This window comes from Xenopus laevis, chromosome 9_10S (genome assembly GCF_017654675.1).
Source record: "Xenopus laevis strain J_2021 chromosome 9_10S, Xenopus_laevis_v10.1, whole genome shotgun sequence".
NCBI classification, from domain to species: domain Eukaryota; kingdom Metazoa; phylum Chordata; class Amphibia; order Anura; family Pipidae; genus Xenopus; species Xenopus laevis.
Window position 1 is genome coordinate 96,186,602 of NC_054388.1, and position 18,005 is coordinate 96,204,606.

The following is an 18,005-nucleotide window of genomic DNA, read 5'->3' on the forward strand; positions in this document are numbered from 1 at the left end:
AAATGTGCTACTTTCTAGCCTTGGGTCACTTATGGACCTGTATATATATAGTACTCATGGGGAAATGCTACCTGCTATCTTTTTTTCAAGTGTTGGTAGTTACATGAATTTGAGTTGGACATTGAACTCTAGAAAGATGGGTCATAAGCCAATGAACTGTACTTGTCCTTGGCAAGGCAGTAGGCATGTGAAGCACCTAAAGTACCATGTTATCTACCTAAAGAATGTTTAGCTGGGTGCAAGATTGCACTTATCAGAGGCTTCATACACACTTATGTTTCTAAGATCTATACTGAACACAGAGCTGTATTCCTTTATCAGATCTCCGACTGTTTGTGTAACAGTTTAGTCCAGTAAAGGCAGAGCCCAGTGTATACTGAAATATATATCCGGTTACCTGGTGGAACATTTTTCAAGCAAAAATCACTTCCTTAGCAGCTCATGTGAAACATCTGCATGTATACGATCAAATGCTGGTGTGACATGTTTTATCAGTTCTGTAAAGTCTTTTAAGCTCTTTGGGCTCCCTTTATGTGAGTCTGAAACATCACTGGAGGCAGTCAGCTAAGGGGAAAGCGTTCAAATACTTCTGCTGCAGATAAACGTGGAAAGTAAGAATGTCTCGCCGCCCCCCAACTTATACTCCAGCATAAAATGTGACTAATAAATAAAGTCTTAAAACATAGTGTCAGTGTATTAAAGGCCATAGACTCCTCATAATTCTTAAATTCGGGACCCCCGTGTTGCTTAAACATTTGGCTGACTCCCCCCCCCACCCTCACCATAATAAACTTTGCCTCCCATCTACTGCATCAGGCTTACCTAGGGGGACCCATGATCAACCACCACCAGCACTTCTTCCAGCTTATAATAATAATATTAAGTATATAAGCTGAGCCAATCACTGGTTGGACACTAAAAAGTGGCTTACATTTGTGTGAATGACAGGTGGTACTGAGGAGTGTATTGAGTATTTATTTCCCATTTCATCTTTTTTTTTTTTTTAAATTTATCAAACTTTTCCTGATAATTAGAAGAGTTTTAGCCTACTGCTCCCGCCTGTCTGCACCAAGAAGCACTGAATTGGCCTGGTTGCAGACAAACATTGTGGATTTTGACGAGAAAAAGCATACTCCCATGTTTCTGCACCAAAATCCACTCCTAGTCTCAGCACCCAGACTGACTTGATGCCTCTCGGTGCAGACACAGGAGGGAGCAGAGACCAGCACATTGGTCAATTAATGCAGGCCAATAATCAGCCCTGTCTGGTAATAACGTTAATGATGCAGTTATCAAATTCAATACTTTTGTCAGAATGTAAATAATTATACTGTCAGATGATAGTCGTGCTATTCAGCAGCATCACTGCGCACTGTCGATCTTCCGAATCCTCAGTCCATGATGCAAATTGCATGCAAATTCCAACAATTTTGTTAAATTTTGTGCAAAAAACAACATAAAAAGCACATGCAGAAAAACATGAAATGGGGTTTTGCCTTGTATATCATATGTACATATCTCTGGGGCATTGTTTTTCCACGCATATTTACTACAGTGGTTAATTTTCATCCAAGCAATTGTATCGTTTGACTCATGCAGTTAATTTTTCAATTGCATTCATTTCAACTTTTTCTTTGAGATCAGTGACAAAATGAAAAAACCCCGGGGCACATTCACCAAGCTGGGGTGAATGAATAGAGGAGAAAAAACTCGAATTTCGAGTCGTTTTTTGTGCTCCTTGACTATCGAATTGGCGTAAATTCGCCTGAGTAGAATGATTCGAATAGATCGAGCGAAAAAACGCTGTGACTATTCGCCCATTCGATAGTCAAAGTACTGTCTCTTTAAAAAATACTCGACTTCCTACTTCACCAGATTAAACCTACCGAATTGCTTTAAAAGCCTATGGGAAAGTCCCATAGGCTTTTTTTCTAAGTTTTTGATCATTCGATCGAATGAAAATCCTTCGATCGCATTTTCGACTGTTCGCCAGCGGGTAAATTCGCCCGAATTGCCTATTCGATTCTATTCCCCAGTCGAATTTCGAGGGATTTAACCCCTCGAAATTCGACCCTTGATACATCTGCCCCCCCATGGCAAAAGTATGGAATTTGATAAATGCGTCATTAAAGTTACTACCAGACCGGACCGATTATCAGCCTGCATAATGCTCATGCTAAAAATGCTCATGTTACTGAAACCTGTGTAATATTTTTTTTTTCCTGAAAAACACAGTATCCAAATGATACTGCATTATTAGGGATGGACTGAATACAGGATTTGGTTCAGGATTCGGCCTTAGGATTCGGATTCGGCCAAATCCTTCTGCCAGGCCGAACCGATTCCTAATTTGCATATGCATATTAGGGGCGTGGAAGGAAATCGCATGACTTTTTCTCACAAAACAAGGAAGTAAAAAATGTTTTCCCCTTCCCACCGCTAATTTGCATATACAAATTCAGATTCAGTTCGGTATTCAGCCAAATCTTTTGCGAAGGATTCGGGGGTTTGCCCGAATCCAAAATAGTGGATTCGGTGCATCCCTATTCATATTCATTATTAAGACTTAATGAATACATCTGTATAATACCATGCGTCAAAGGCCTGTGTGATTATTCTGATAATCTGTGTTGTAGATTCTTTGAGGCTTCTTTTAGATTTGTGATACAGCTACCTACGAGAATACGTGCTGAAATTGATCTCGTCTTTTCATCAGTATAGTCAGTGTCGTGTCATTTCGGGTCATGATGAGATTGTGTATTCAGCTGCAAACAATACAGATTGTTAGATCACACCAGCACCCAAGATTCATGTTACACGGATTCATGTTTTAAATTGTATTTATTACAATATGAATTAAGGAATAATGCTGCTGGATTTAATTATGGTAACATTACATGAAATAAATGCATTGTTGATTTTTTTTTTTTCCTCTTTGTCCTCTAGAATGTTATGGATCAGTTCAACCCTGGGTTAAGAAACTTGGTTAATCTTGGAAGGAACTATGAAAAAGCAGTGGCAGGTAAGATTAATTAATGTAACATTTTCTTTATTATATTTGAGGGATGCACCGAATCCACTATTTGGGATTCGGCTGAAACCCCAATCCTTTGTGAAAGATTCTGCCAAATACCGAACCGAATCTGACTCCAAATTTGCAAAATAAAGTTTTACTTCCTTATTTCGGCCAAATCCCGAACCAAATCCTGGATTCGATTTATTACTATTATATTTACAACAATTGCAGGAAGAGAGGTATGTCCAGTATGCATTCTTTTAAAAGTTACCTTTTATATATACGCACTTTTTTATGATTCTGTTTTTTTTCTTAACCCTAATGATAGTGGTAGTTGGATTTACAGAAAGGCCATCTCCCATAGACTCCATTTTATCCAAATAATCCAAATATTTAAAAATAATTTCCTTGTACTTTGTCCAAACTAAGACATAATTAATCTTTATTGGAAGCTTATCGGGTTTATTTAATGTTTACATGATTTTTTAGTAGCCTTAAAGGGATTCTGTCATGATTTTTATGATGTTTTTATTTCTAAATTACAGTGTTTACACTGCAAATAATTCACTGTACAATATAAAGTTCAATTCCCGAACCAGCAAGTGTATTTTTTTTTTCTGGTCATGTGATTTCAGAAAGAGCCAGCACTTTAGGATGGAACAGAAAGCCAGCACTTTAGGATGGAACTGCTTTCTGACAGGCTGTTGTTTCTCCTACTCAATGTAACTGAATGTGTTGCAATGGGACCTGAATTTTACTATTGAGTGTTGTTCTTAGATGTACCAGGCAGCTGTTATCTTGTGTTAGGGATCTGTTATCTGGTTACCTTCCCATTGTTCTGTTGTTAGGCTGCTGGGGGAGGGAAGGGAGAGGGTGCTATCACTCCAACTTGCAGTACAGCAGTAAAGAGTGACTGAAGCTTATCAGAGCACAAGTCACATGACTGAGGACAATATGTCTAGCCCCATGTCAGATTTTAAAATTGAATATAAAAAAATCTGTTTGCTCTTTTGAGAAACGGATTTCAATGCAGAATTCTGCTGGAGCAGCACTATTAACTGATGTGTTTTGAAAAAATAGTTTTTTCTCATGACAGTATCCCTTTAAGTATAATGAAAGATTTCTCTATAGAAAGAGAAAAGTACCCCACAAAAACTTGTTTGAAATAGCGGTCGCCAATCCCCTTAGCTTCCTCCCCACCAATCAGACACACGTATTGGTTATAAGATCAGTAGTTAGTGATTTGTGCAGCACCAATATATTAAGCCAGAGGTCTATGCTGCTTAGTAAGTAATTCTAATTGGCTGGTCTGTGAAACAGCCAGTACCATTGTTAAACCAAAGAGTGAAAATTCCTTATTCTAATTAAAATATGAATTGATTAATTATAATAAGGAATTATTAAGATAAAAAAAGAGCTGGCCTATATTTTAAAGTGGCTGATTCTGTTCACTGGGAATGCCTGACATATTGGCAACCCTCAGAGTATTTAAGTTGACTTGTCCTTTAAATATTCCTTTATATATGTACCCTCATGTAGCAGGTTACTGTGATATCACCATTAGGAAAAAATCCTAGTTGGGATTTTATCCAAGTTTACTTGGATCTGGCCCCATTTACAGCGCTAAGGAGAGAGCATTGTGTAGTAAAAAGGAAGTACATATTGTGCCTTCCAATTTGTTATCTGATCGTTAGGAAGAAGGTTTGTTGTAGATTAAGGGATATATATATATATAAAACTGTATTATATAAATATTTTTCTGCCGATAAGAGCAGTGCATGAGTGGAGTGCATGATTTAACCATATTAATGTCACAGACATCACCCATTACAAGGAGATAATCCTCATATTAATAAAGGTGTGTCCTTTCTTTTACACCAGATTAATAAAGAAAATTATACAATTATTTTATGCCAGTGCAATCGTTATGGCATAGTCTATTGAGGTCAATTAGACAAATCTGGCATGAAGTCTGTTATAAAAAACTGGTTAAAAAGTGTCATTTTTTTAAAAGTAACTTTTATACAGTTTGGTTTTTCTCCGTTTACAGCATTGTTTTTTTTTTTTTACATTGCACAGCTTTATAGATAAAAGTCATTTACTTGGCATTCTGCAGTGTGTTAAAGTGGTGATGTAAATTATAGTTTAACACCCTTTTTTTTTTTTTTTCTATGAACCTTTCAAGCCATGATTTGCCTACACAATCATGTCTGTACACAGTAGATGTATTCATTATTTGAATAACACTCTATTTGCTGTGGATTTAATTATCACTTTGTGGGCAGAGACACACGCTCAGATTTGGGGAGATTAGTCGCCCAGCTACTTATCTCCTCTTCTTCACAGCGACTTATCTCCCCGAATTGCCTCCCTCCGGCTACAATGTAAATCGCCCGCGGGATGGCAATCGGTGTGCTTCGTTTTCTGAAGTTGCCCGAAGTTGCCTCACGAGGAAACTTCGGGCATCTTCGGAAAACAAAGTGCTCCGAGTGCCTTCCCTGCCTTGTTTCAAGGCCAGTAATGTCAAAATATGGGGGTAAATTCTTTTCACTGTAAATTCCTGAATCTATAGTTAATGACCGCTATAAAAGGACCAGTACGTTTGTGTCTATCGGAGATTATACGTAATTACAATTCCAATATAGGTAATTCTCCTCCAGTGGACTGGGAAAGGGTTAGTCTGGGGATAAATCATAACCAGCCTTTGCTTTGCATATCTTTCAAATGAATTGTCATGTAGTGTGTCTGGAAAAGTCCATACCAATGCCATGTAGGTTAACACCACTTCTCCAGAGCAATTTTGTAAATAACTTCTGCCACAGTTCTTTAGCTGTACTCATGTCTTCAGGGTGTCTTTCCTCTCGTTACACTGCTAATTCTATAATCCACTGTGTAGGCCTTGCCAATGCTAAATTGTATTCAAAAAGAGCTCTCAGGCCAATTGAATGGCCCGTCCTCATACAAAAACAATGTCATACTCAAAAGTCATTCTATATCTATTTCCAGTCTAAACACTTTTTCAGTTCGGTTGGTTTCAGACAGTTCACCAGAAATAAAGCCTTTCCCAATTACTTTATATTTTCTATTTGTGACCATTTTTCTAATATTGAAGTGTAAAGTTTCATTTTTCACCTTCCAAAGCAGCTCTGGGAGGGGGGGTCGCTGACTCTTTAACTTCTAAATTGATACATTTAGTTGATACGCTGAGCAAAATCCCTGAGTTTCATTAAAGGCAGCAGTTAGAATTGATACAATAGTTGCTAATATTCCACAGTTACTGCTGAGAAATCAACTAATCGTATAAACTAAATGTAGCAAATTGTATCAGTTCAGATGCTTCTGGATCACTGAGCTGCCAGACAAACACTAGACATGAACATTAAAGGGGAACTCCAGAAAAACATAATTTAAGATTTTTGAAAAGTAAACATACTTTCAAGCAACTTTGCAATATACAGTACATCAATTAAAAAATATGTAGACTTTTCATGATTTTATTGGTTCCCTAAGCCTAGCCCCCTGCTCTCCTGCTGGTCTCTCTGACTACTTTGCTGAGCTGTCTGACTACTGTTACTTTGTATCAACAGCCATCTGTCCTCCAAACCCCACAATTCTCTGCACATGTGATTTATTTTTAAAATTTTAACAATTTGATTAAAATGGAGTCTATGGAAGATGACCATCTAGTTTAGTTCAAAGCTTTCTGGATAACAGGTTTCCAGATAACACATCCTAAACATGTACTTGTATGATCACAGAATATGCTGAATATGAGGTCAGCATATGGGACATATACATACTGTACATATCTCCCTTGATGCCAAAAAAAAACCCTTTTAGAATTTTTGGCTTTAGGGGGTGATACATAATTGATTTCTTGGTTTACAAAATAAAATGTGTCAATGTATTTTTACAAATGTTAAGAGGATGGCAAACTAGACAAAAACTGTCTGGGTTTACTGTAGTCTTTTACCCTTGTTTCGTGTGTTCAGTGGACAGTTATTGTATAGTATTCTGATATATTAACGACATTTTTTCCTGTACAGCAGCTTAGCCAAGCATTTAATGTACTGAACCAGAGCACAGCTTGGATAGGCTTTAGAATCAGACATGTCCTTCATTATTTATGGCACTTCCCAGGCAGAAGCAGTGGTGTGAAATTTGATGTCTTGTATCAAGTAGCTATGCAGTTTAAATGCTTAAATATAGAGTTCTGCTCGCTTGTACTTTCTCTAACATAATCCTGTAAATCCTGCATTGCTAGCTTGAGAAATCCTAAAGGGAAAGTATACACTTTTAGTTAGTAGAGTCTGTCTTCCATTTCTTTCTTTTAAATGGATACATTATTAAAACCCTCAGAACTGTTTATTCCTTTACTTGCTCCTTAAAGGAGACGGAAAGCTACCAAAGCAGTTTATTGCCAGAAGATTAGCCACAATAGTGCAAGCTATAACACTATATTTGTTCTGCAGAATGCTTTACCATATCAGAGTTAACCGCTCTAGAAGCTCTTTCTGGTTGTTTAGGATGGCAGCTGCCATATTAGCGTGGTGTGATATCACTTCCTGCCTGCGTCTCTCCCTGCTCACTCGTAGCTCTGGGCTCCAATTATTGCAGGGAGGGAGAGAGGAGCAAACTGAGCATGCTCAAGCCCTGCCCTGGAAGTTTATACTGAAAACAGGAAGTCTGATACAGAGGCCCATGTGTACACAATAGAAGGAAAGAAATGTGGTGTTTCTTTTGACAGAGGACTCACAGCAGCATTACTTTGAGGGTTTACTTATGAAGCTTACTTAATTTTAGCCTTTCCTTCTCCTTTAATGAAGTCCCTGTAAATGATATACATATTCAACTTAAATAGGTGCAAAATGTATTTACCATGAATGTCTTTCTCCTTCAAAATTTCCTCCCCGAATAGTGTTCATGTCCACCATCTTGGTGTAGTTGGGTCCAATTTCTTCTCTAGATTATTTGGGGTCTCTTGCCACTCCCATGTATCCTTCACTGTTTTTCTCATGTGTGCTGCAAGGAAGAAGAAAGAACCAGTGTCGGACTGGCCCGGGGACACCCGGAAAAAACCCAGTGGACCCTGACCCTCATGGACCCTCGCTGGGCCACACCCCTCTCCCCATATTGGGAGCGAGCGGGAAGGCCGGAAGGGGAGCCCTGGACATCGGTCCTGGTGGGTCCTGGGCCCCCCAGTCCGACCCTGGCAAAAACTGCACAGACGTAATGCACATGCTGTTTTCCAAGAGCGTAGTGGGCGTCTCCAGAGAGACTGCAGGTGTGGGCTTAACAAATATGTAGTTTCAGGACAATTGCTTGTGGATAAACTTGTTTCTGAGGGGATATTTGTGATCTTACTTTTATATTTTTTTAATGAATGTCTATCTCTCTCCAGCAATGGTGCAGGCAGGAAGAGCGTATTATGATGGAGTAGCCAAGATGGGCGAATTGGCCTCTGCATCTCATGTATCAAAAGAGCTAGGTAAGTTATACTGTCTTTTTTGCAATGCATGGTGCCTGTGTTTTAAAAGTAGTGATGAGTTAATCTATCCCGAAAAATTTCCAAAACGGCGAAATGCATTGAAGTCAATGGGCGTTTTTACTCGCAACGATGGGTGTTTTTTCTTATGGAGACTTTTTTTCCCTAATGCATTAAACTCAATGGGCGTTTTTTGTTATGGTGACATTTTTCTACAAATGCATTAAAGTCAATGGACGTTTTTTCTTATGGGTGTTTTTTCTTGGTGAATTTTTCCGCTGCAATCTTTCGTTGTAGTTTCGCGCAAATATTCGCACATGGTGAAATTCGGAATTTCGCAATCCATGGCTGGCGGATGAATTCACTCATCGCTATTTAAAAGGCAATTAGTAGACGTTTTTCAACATTAATTTGGTCATCTGAATCCTATACACATACCAGTTTTTTAGGCACCCCCTAGTTATACAAAATGCTAAATTGCAGTGTAGCAAGTCTTGGTGTAGCTTGCATGCACCCAGCTTCATCAGTGCAACGACTTCATGGGTGCGAAAAAAAAAGCACCCTAGACTGGAACATTTCTTTTTAAATATAGCACCCACTCAGGGCCGCAGGTGAGACTTTCAGTTCAATGGATGGTGCCTAACCAATTGCTGTTACCTTCTGGTGCAAAAATGAACATCATTTAAGTGCAATTTTAAATTCTGAAGCAAAGAAAATGTGACTGCAGCCAGCGGACTGAACCAACTGTCAGCAGGCCAAAGAGTGAGGGTTTCATGGGTTGGGTTCAGACATACCTGCATGCTTCTCTACTTCTCTGCCACTGCTTAATTCTCCTTTTTAATATGCAAAATCGCCTTTTCGTTCTAGAGTGGATTAATCTGCATTAATATGTTTGGTTTTTAAAGAAAGAACCCTTTTTTTTTTTATATGAATAGAAAAAAGCAGGCCTCTGCCAGTTTAAAATGAGCAGGCTTTTCCCATGGCTGTGTGCAGATTACAGGAGTGGCTCAAAAGCAAATAGAAAAGAGCAAACATTTGGAGACTGAATTATGTATGAGCTTGTTGGTTTTAGCCAGCTTTAGTGAAAATAATGGCGGCGTTTGTTGAAACAAAAAATGTAAAAAATGAGTAGTGGATTATTTCTATTGTGTCTGTTAGTCTGAGTGGCCCTTCATAGGCTGTAACAGCACTTAACCCCTTAACACTTTGTGGTCATTTTAAGCAAAAAGGCCAGGCGTGAGGTTGCTGGAAAGTTTTGTGGTTTAAAGATATTATTGCATTAGTAGTATCGGAGCCAAACACAGAAGGGGAATTCAGGAAAGCCTTCTAATGCTGTAGCTGTTCTTAACCAAACAATTGACTGAACTATTACAGGGCTCTAAGATACTAATCAATCGTTTAGGGAATGGGTTGCTGGTGGCAGTACATTAGCAGTTTTGTATACAAAACCTATGCTGGGTAATGTAACTTGTATGTATTGAATTTGGTGTTTTCTCTTACTCATTACTAAACACATTTCTTTAGATTTGTTTATCCTCAATTCGCTTGTTCAGTGCGCTCGATATGCCACTTCCACTTTCCAAGTGGAGGTATGGGACCAGTTATCCAGAATGCTCTGGGGTTTTCTGGATAAGGAGTCTTTCCCTAATTTGGTTCTTCAACTTAGTATCTAAGTCTATTAAAAAATTGTTCAAGCTTAAATTAAACTCAGCAGAATTGTTTTGCCTCTATTAATTGTATCTTAGTTGGGACCAAGTACAAGCTGCTGTTTTAATTTTTACAGAGATAAAGGAAACCAGTTTTAAAAAATTTAATTATTTGCTTAAAATAGAGTCTATGGGCCAAATTTACTAACACTGGAAAAAATTTGCCAGCGTGACGTCATTTCGGTACTTTGCCGATTTACTAACGAGCGCAGATGTAACTTCGCGTAACTAGCACAACTTCGCACTCTTAACACCAGGCGAATCTTAGCTCTGGCAAATGGAAGTAACTACGCAAATTCACTAAGATGTAGATTTTACTGAACGTTACCTCTTGCTCCAGACTTGCCTTCGCCAGCTCAGACCAGGCAAAGTGCAATAGAGTTTATGCCTATACCCTTTTATTGAACAGTGCTATTGAATATGGTGGGATTTCATAATAGCGACTCTTGGCAGCTAAAAATAGTTGACAGGAATCGCTGTCAGTCCTACCCAAAACCAAATCTATTGACCTAACAGCCACAGCAAACACATGTCATGAGTATTTGGATTGTGACCTGCCTTTCAGCTCTACATGTAGTTTAGGGAGCACATTTGTTTATGGGAAACAGTGACTGGTGTATAACGGTGTACTGTTAATCAGCCAGACAACTTATGATCCATAGCCCTAAGATGACAATAGAAACATGACTTATGCCGTTGTCCCAGTGATACAATGTCTAATGTTAAAACCCTAGGCAGTTAAGTGGTTAAAGGATAACAAAATACTCCATGCTCCCCTGCCTGTTTTATTTGCATATGCAATTGGAATCCAGATCACTTGATTCCTTCTTTTCTTATGAACGTTCTCGTCAGGCTTGAGTAAAAAATGCAGTGTGTAGAATACTGTGCAAATGTTTATACGGCTACATGTAATGCTGGTAAATAGAGACAATATATCGTTTTATTTGTACAACGACAAGCTTTCTTCCCCATCTCCTATTGTGTTGTATTCAAATCTGTGGTTGTAAAGTGAAGTCATTTGAAACACAAGTGGGGTTTAATATAAAAAAACCTCTGAAGGTAGGCAGGGCTTCAAGCATTTATAGCTTCTGGAAATACAGGCATTAAGGAAGTAGGGGGAAATAACCTGCATGCGGGGGGAAAGAATTCCATATATAGCTGCATTACCGGCAGGTACATAGAATATACAAATAAAAACCATGTATGCCTTAAACTTGAGGGTATTCATTAACCCAAGAACACAGTTAAACACAATACATTGTGTTTTAAAGAGAGTGTCATAATTTTATGGTATTTTTTTTATTTCTAAATCAAACTGTTTACACTGTAAATAATTCACTCTACTGTATAAAATTTCATTCCTGAACCAGCAATTTATAATATTGGTATGTAGGCAACCATCTCTGGTCATTTTGCCTGGCCATGTGCTTTCAGAAAGAGCCAGCTCTTTAGGATGGAACTGCTTTCTAACAGGCTGTTGTTTCTCCTACTCAATTTAACTGAATGTGTCACAGTGGGACCTGGATTTTACTATTGAGTGCTGTTCTTAGATCAACCAGGCAGCTGTTATCTTGTGTTAGGGAGCTGCTATCTGTTTACCTTCCCATTGTTCTGTTGTTGACAGCACTCTAACTTGCAGTAAAGAGTGACTGAAGTTTATCAGAGCAAAAGTCACATGACTAGGGGCAACTGGGAAACTGATGATATGACTAGCCCCATGTTGAATTTAAAAATTAAATATAAAAAAATCTGTTTGCTTTTTTGAGAAACGGTTTTCAGTGCAGAATTCTGCTGGAGCAGCACTATTAACTGATTCATTTTGGAAAAAAAAAACGTTTTCCCATGACCGTATCCCTTTAAGTACAAACAATAATTTATTATTGTAAGAAAGGTCTAATTATGACTTGAGCTTGTACTCATTTTGCAGTTGGTTAACTGGATTGCCACGTTTTGGCAAACCATTAGCATTTTGCATAAGATTCCTTTAATACCCTGTTTTTGTTTAGAGTTGGTGGCGTAATCCTCCAGGATATTTGGCGCATTATTACCTTTTGTGATAAGTTTAGTTTTGGGTGTAGCATACCACTTACTTCCCAGATGTGTACCCCACCAGCTTCTGTCCTTCAAGGCAAGGGCTTAATATTTAGGCAGGGCTTAACTCTACAATGCAGGAGTGGTTACTTTTGTATAGAAATGTCATTGGAGGATCAGCCAAACATTAAAATTTAACATTTAGAAAAAGATATTACATTTACATGTAATAATAATGTTTTTGGACAATCAAGTGATAATTAACTGGCAGATCTCATACCAACTCCTCTAGGAAACCAATCCATTTAATTTCCAAAATATTGTGTGTGTAGGTAGTATATTCTTCCACTATAAGCTTTCTCATCTCCATATAATTCCCCACTGTGCTTTTCAACAACAATTATGTACCAGTATATATAAAGAGTGCAACGGAAAATGGCTAAGAACAAGTCTTTACTTTTGAAGGGTTATCATTCCCCTTCTTTATACGTTAGTTCTATGGATAAGGCTTGTGCTTATCATACCCTTTACCAATTGTTTTTGTTAAGATATATCTGTTTTAGTTATTAAACAGGGCAAAAATGGAAATTGTACTTTCTGTCCACATTACTAACTCACTGAGCATTTATATAAACAAACCCCTTCCACTAGCAGGTTTTAAAGGAGAAGGAAAGCTACCGAAACAGTTTGCCATTTGATTAGCCACAATAATGCAAGCTATAATACTATATTTATTCTGCAGGATGCTTTACCATACCTACTGTAAATGGCTCTAACCGTAAATGGCTCTAGAAGCTTTCTCTGTTTAGGATAGCACCTGCCATATTAGCTTGGTGTGACATCACTTCCTGTCTGAGTTTCTCACTGCTCACTCATAGCTCTGGGCTCAGATTACAGCAGAGAGGGGTGGAGGGAGAGGGGGAAATGGAAGGAGAGAGCAGCAAACTGAGCACGCTCAAGCCCTAGCCCTGCAGGTTTAAGCTGAAGAAGGAAGTCTGATACAGAAGTCCATGTGTACACAATAGAAGGAAAGAAATGTTGTGTTTCTTTTGACAGAGGACTCAAAGCAGCATTACTTTGAATGTTTACTGGTGTATTTATATAGACCTTTCTGATAAAGCTTTCTCAATTTTAGCCTTTCCTTTTCCTTTAACATAAGAAGCTCGTTATACAGAGGGTCATTTGCTCGGATTGCTCCCGAAAAAAACAAAGGAAGTGAATGTGAATTTACATAAATTTTCTTCAGTGTTTAGTGCAAGAAACAATACAAACTATACATATTTGCTATTTAAAACAATAGACAAAAAGTGTGCTGAGCACTGACCGTATTTATTAAAGAAGGGGGTTTACTGGCCTTAAAAAAAAAAAGAGTGTTTTTTTTTGTTTTTTAAACCTGTTGTGGATATCCATGTGAATATAATTAAATCCATTTTCCCATATTGGAGCAAAGTGTTTTTGTTTACCATGTGTATCCTGTTTTCTAGGTCAGTTTGCATGATACAGTAATTATTTAGCTGCTGACATCTGTTCTGTCCATTGGTTACTATGGAAGTTGGAAAGCCAACTTGTTGAACTGGTTTTTCCATGGCATTTTTTTCCATAGCTGCAAATGCTTGTGAGCAGATCTAGATGTGCACGTCTTATTGTTCGATACAGATCTGCTGCTTCAGTAATTAATTTCAAGTGATCCATGCATCTCTTCTTTCAATCCTGGGAATGACAGGAGGCCGGAAGGCTTGGGAACTGCTGCAGGGGGTGTGTTGAGGGTCCGTCTTCAGTTCCCAAGGTTCCCATTAGCCGTATAGTTGTTTATTCATTTATTTCAGATGTTTTAAGGACTGAAGGCAAAGGATTTGGAAGAGACTGAGTATATAGTATCAATGAAAAGCAAACAAAGCATCCCAGATTCCTTGAGACACTGAAGCAATATGATACTGAGAATGCTTCCCCAAAGCTTTAGTCATTTGTTAGTGTCCATGTAAGTGCCCTGGCTGCTAAATAAAGGAAAGGCGCGGGATCCCATTTCAATCAGAAACAAGAAAAAACTTTAACTACATTCCCCTATTTTCATCTTGAGATTCTTTAAAGGAAAACTATACCCCCAAAATGAACACTTAAGCAACAGATAGTTTATATCATATTAAGTGGCATATTAAAAGAATCTTATCAAACTGGAATATATATTTAAGTAAATCTTGTCCTTTTACATCTCTTTCCTTGAACCACCATTTTCTGATGGTCTGTGTGCTGCCTCAGAGATCACCTGACCAGAAATACTGCAGCTCTAGCTGTAACAGGAAGAAGTGTGGAAGCAAAAGACACAACTCTGTCTGTTAATTGGCTCATGTGACTTAACAAGTATGGTTTGTTGGTACGTTTGTGTGCACAGTGAAGCCTATGATCCCCGGAGGCGGCCCTTATTTTTTAAAATGGCAATTTTCTGTTTAGGATTACCAATTGGCACATACTACTAGAAAAGTATATTATTCTGAAAATGGTTTATTTACATGAAGCAGGGTTTTACATATGAGCTGTTTTATGCAATATCTTTTTATAGAGACCTACATTGTTTGGGGGGGTATAGTTTTCCTTTAAGTTGCAAGTGTATGTGGTACACAGCCACCTATTCTTCCTGCAGTGAATGTTTCATTCCCTGTCTTTTGCCTTAAACATCTGTAGTTCTTTGCCTTTAAGCCATTCATGAGCATATCTGGTTAGAAAAAGGTATCTCCTTGATATAGACTCGATTCAGTACTTACTATGCTAACTGACTAATCTATACTGTACTTTCTAATTTATCACTCTTTTCTTTTCCCTCAACCATAATTCTTTACATTGCATGTAAGTAGATGATGTGCCTTGCTTATAATGTACCCACGCCGGTGTACTGATGGGTCTCCAAATGTTCGTTGCATGCATACAAAGTTGTCATGTTCAGACTTGTCTGAAACTCCTTTATACCTGCATTTGGAGACCAATCAAGGCCAATTCTGAATACAAGGGATGTTTAAAGGGGTCGTTCACCTTTAAGTTAACTTTTAGTATGTTATAGAATGGCAACTTTTCAATTGGCCTTCATTATTTGTTTTTTTTTTTTTGGACCTCAATAAAAAAAATCCTGGCCTCTTCTTTGGGTTGCCAAAGTGACTTGTGCCAGTTATTAAAGGTGACATGGAAATGTAGTTGACAAACATCTGGAGGAGTTACAGTTGTAACATCCTAAAACTGGTAACATTTTATGGTTTTAACCTGCCAAAATCTTTTCTAATCAGAAGTTTATAAAAAACGAAATTCTGATTTCTAACTGACTTTTTGCCCCCTAGCACTAAATGCCAAAAGCTTCATAATCCACTCAGACAATAACTAATTTACACCAAAACAGCCTTGTTTATAGCCCTAACACAAACGTTTCCAAGTGCTGTTCTCATGAGTTTCCTGGCAGAACAAGGGTAGTTTGAGTAAATGATCATATGATTCTAAGACTTGTGTTATCTCTTCTTCTTTATCTGGAAGGTCAAAGATTTCCTATTCCAAACATAGTCCTTGCTGAGATATTCTACTCAGATACTGTATGCAGCCCAGTCTCCCAGTATAATCAGAAGAGTAAATACTCAGGACTACGGACAGGTTGCAGGATGGACTGAATTACTTGCTTAGCTTCGAAATACCACACTCTTTATACCTTTTCTCCAGAGCTAGCTACATCTTTACTGGCACAGAGGTCAGCCTGCACCCCTAGACCTGTAAGGTGCACTATGTAATATACTCAGGCCTGCCTTAGGTTACTAAAATATACATTAAATACAGGAATGGGACCTGTTATCCAGAATGCTCAGGACCTGGGGTTTTCTGCATAATAGATCTTTTCATAATTTGGACACCTTCTCTACTAGAAAACCATGTAAGCATTAAATAAACACAATAGTCTGTTTTTTCTTCCAATAAGGATTAATTATATCTTAGTCTGGACCAAGAACAATGTACTGTTTTATTAAGGAAAAAAATAAATAAATAAATAATAAATAATAAAAGGAAATAATATTTAAAAATTTGGATTGTTTGGATAAAATGGAGTCTGTGAGAGACTGCCTTTCCGTAATTCGGAGCTTTCTGGATCACTGGTTTCTGGATAATGGATCCCATACCTGTATTTAAAACTTTGTTTCCAGAACAGTAAATAAGCGTCTACTTACGTTCCAACCGGGAGTCGCAAAACCAGAAGTGGCGTCATCGCAGACCAGAAGTGACGTCATTGCACTCCGCACACGGCCCGAAAATTGTACGAAACGGAGATTCGTACTCTTTGCGTCTATGGCCAGCTTAAGTCACAACAGGAAAGGAACCCCCGAATCCTTGGAGAAACATTTGGCCGAATACTGAACTGAATCCTAATTTGCATATGCAAATTAGGGGTGGGAAGGGGAAAACATTTTTTACTTCCTTGTTTTGTGACAAAAAGTCACACAATTTCCCTCCCCGCCCCTAATTTGCGGACGCAAATTTGGATTCAGTTCGGCCGAATCCTGCTGGAAAAGGCCGAATCCTGGCCGAATCCTGAACTGAATCCTGAATTCAGTGCATGCCTGCAGAGAAATCAGGTTGGGCTGGAGTACAGAAAAAGTATACAGGGCTAGAACCATGATCAGCCCCTCTACTAATCCAAGTCAGCATCCTCCACTCATCCCTAATTCAACTATAGGCACACTCTGTATTAGTAATGCCCAAAAAAGCAATATCTGCCTTTAATAATCAAATCCTGTATACATGGAGTGACCTACAGACATGTGCATCTGTTTAAGGACAAAAGCCCTACATGCTGTTATTTTAAAGGGGGTATTTAACATTAATTTTCATACTTGGGCATTTTCTCAGTATTTTCGGGCTAAATAAAAGCTGCATTGTGTAAACAGAAGAAAATACCACGTCTATGTTGCAGTTAATTAACTCTAAGGCTTCCTGCAGCACATGTTCCTAATGATAGCTTTGAGGTTTTTATTTCCTGGGCTTCTCCTGGGTGTTTCTGACTATGAAAACTTGTTGTTCCATCCAGAAAGTTATAAACCCTGTACTGAACCCCTCCCGTTGTCTTTGATGTTGTACTTTGTGTTGCCTCCTATAACCATCAGCCTAAACCACCTGGCCTCCATTGACACCAGAGGGACTTCTGAATTACAGGCTAAAGGTGGCCATACACGGGCCAATAAAAGATGCCGACAGACCGAGTTGGCAGCTTATTGGCCGGTGTATGGGGCCCCCCGACGGGCTTCCCCGATCGAGAGGATCTCGATTGGATGGGACTAAAAATCCTGTCAGATCGCGGCCGCATCTGTTCATTGATGCGGTCCCGCGATCGGACCGCCCGTAAAGCCACCGTTAAGATCCGATCGTTGGGCCCTAGGGATCAGCCCTATATTGCCAAACGAGCGGATCTCTCCGTGTATGGCCACCTTTAGCTTCAGAGTGCTGGCCATGTCCCATAAATATAACATATATTCAGTATGTCTCTAGATTTCTCTTTGGTGAACACGATTGTCATTTGCTCTGTGGTGATTCCACGCCTAGTGATCTGTGGGATCCCTTCCACAAAAGAACCAAATTTACACCTTCATTTGAATATTTGTATTTGACATACAAATTTACATAATCTAAACACTCTCTCATCTGTGGAACTGTTTAACATATCAATTACTGTTGAACATGTCCCAACACCGTACAAAATAAATAAAGTACAGGTATGGAACCTATTATACAGAATGCTTGGGACCTG

General features: G+C 38.6%; 1 protein-coding gene across 1 annotated transcript in view; it reads left to right on the top strand.

The window, feature by feature from the left end:
• The window catches only part of baiap2l1.S (BAI1 associated protein 2 like 1 S homeolog), a 77,041-nt gene that overhangs the window by 21,768 nt on the left and 37,268 nt on the right, over positions 1-18,005 (top strand). The window contains 2 exon segments of the mRNA NM_001090083.1: positions 2,947-3,022; positions 8,418-8,504. Of these exon segments, the coding sequence (NP_001083552.1) occupies positions 2,947-3,022; positions 8,418-8,504 (163 nt within the window).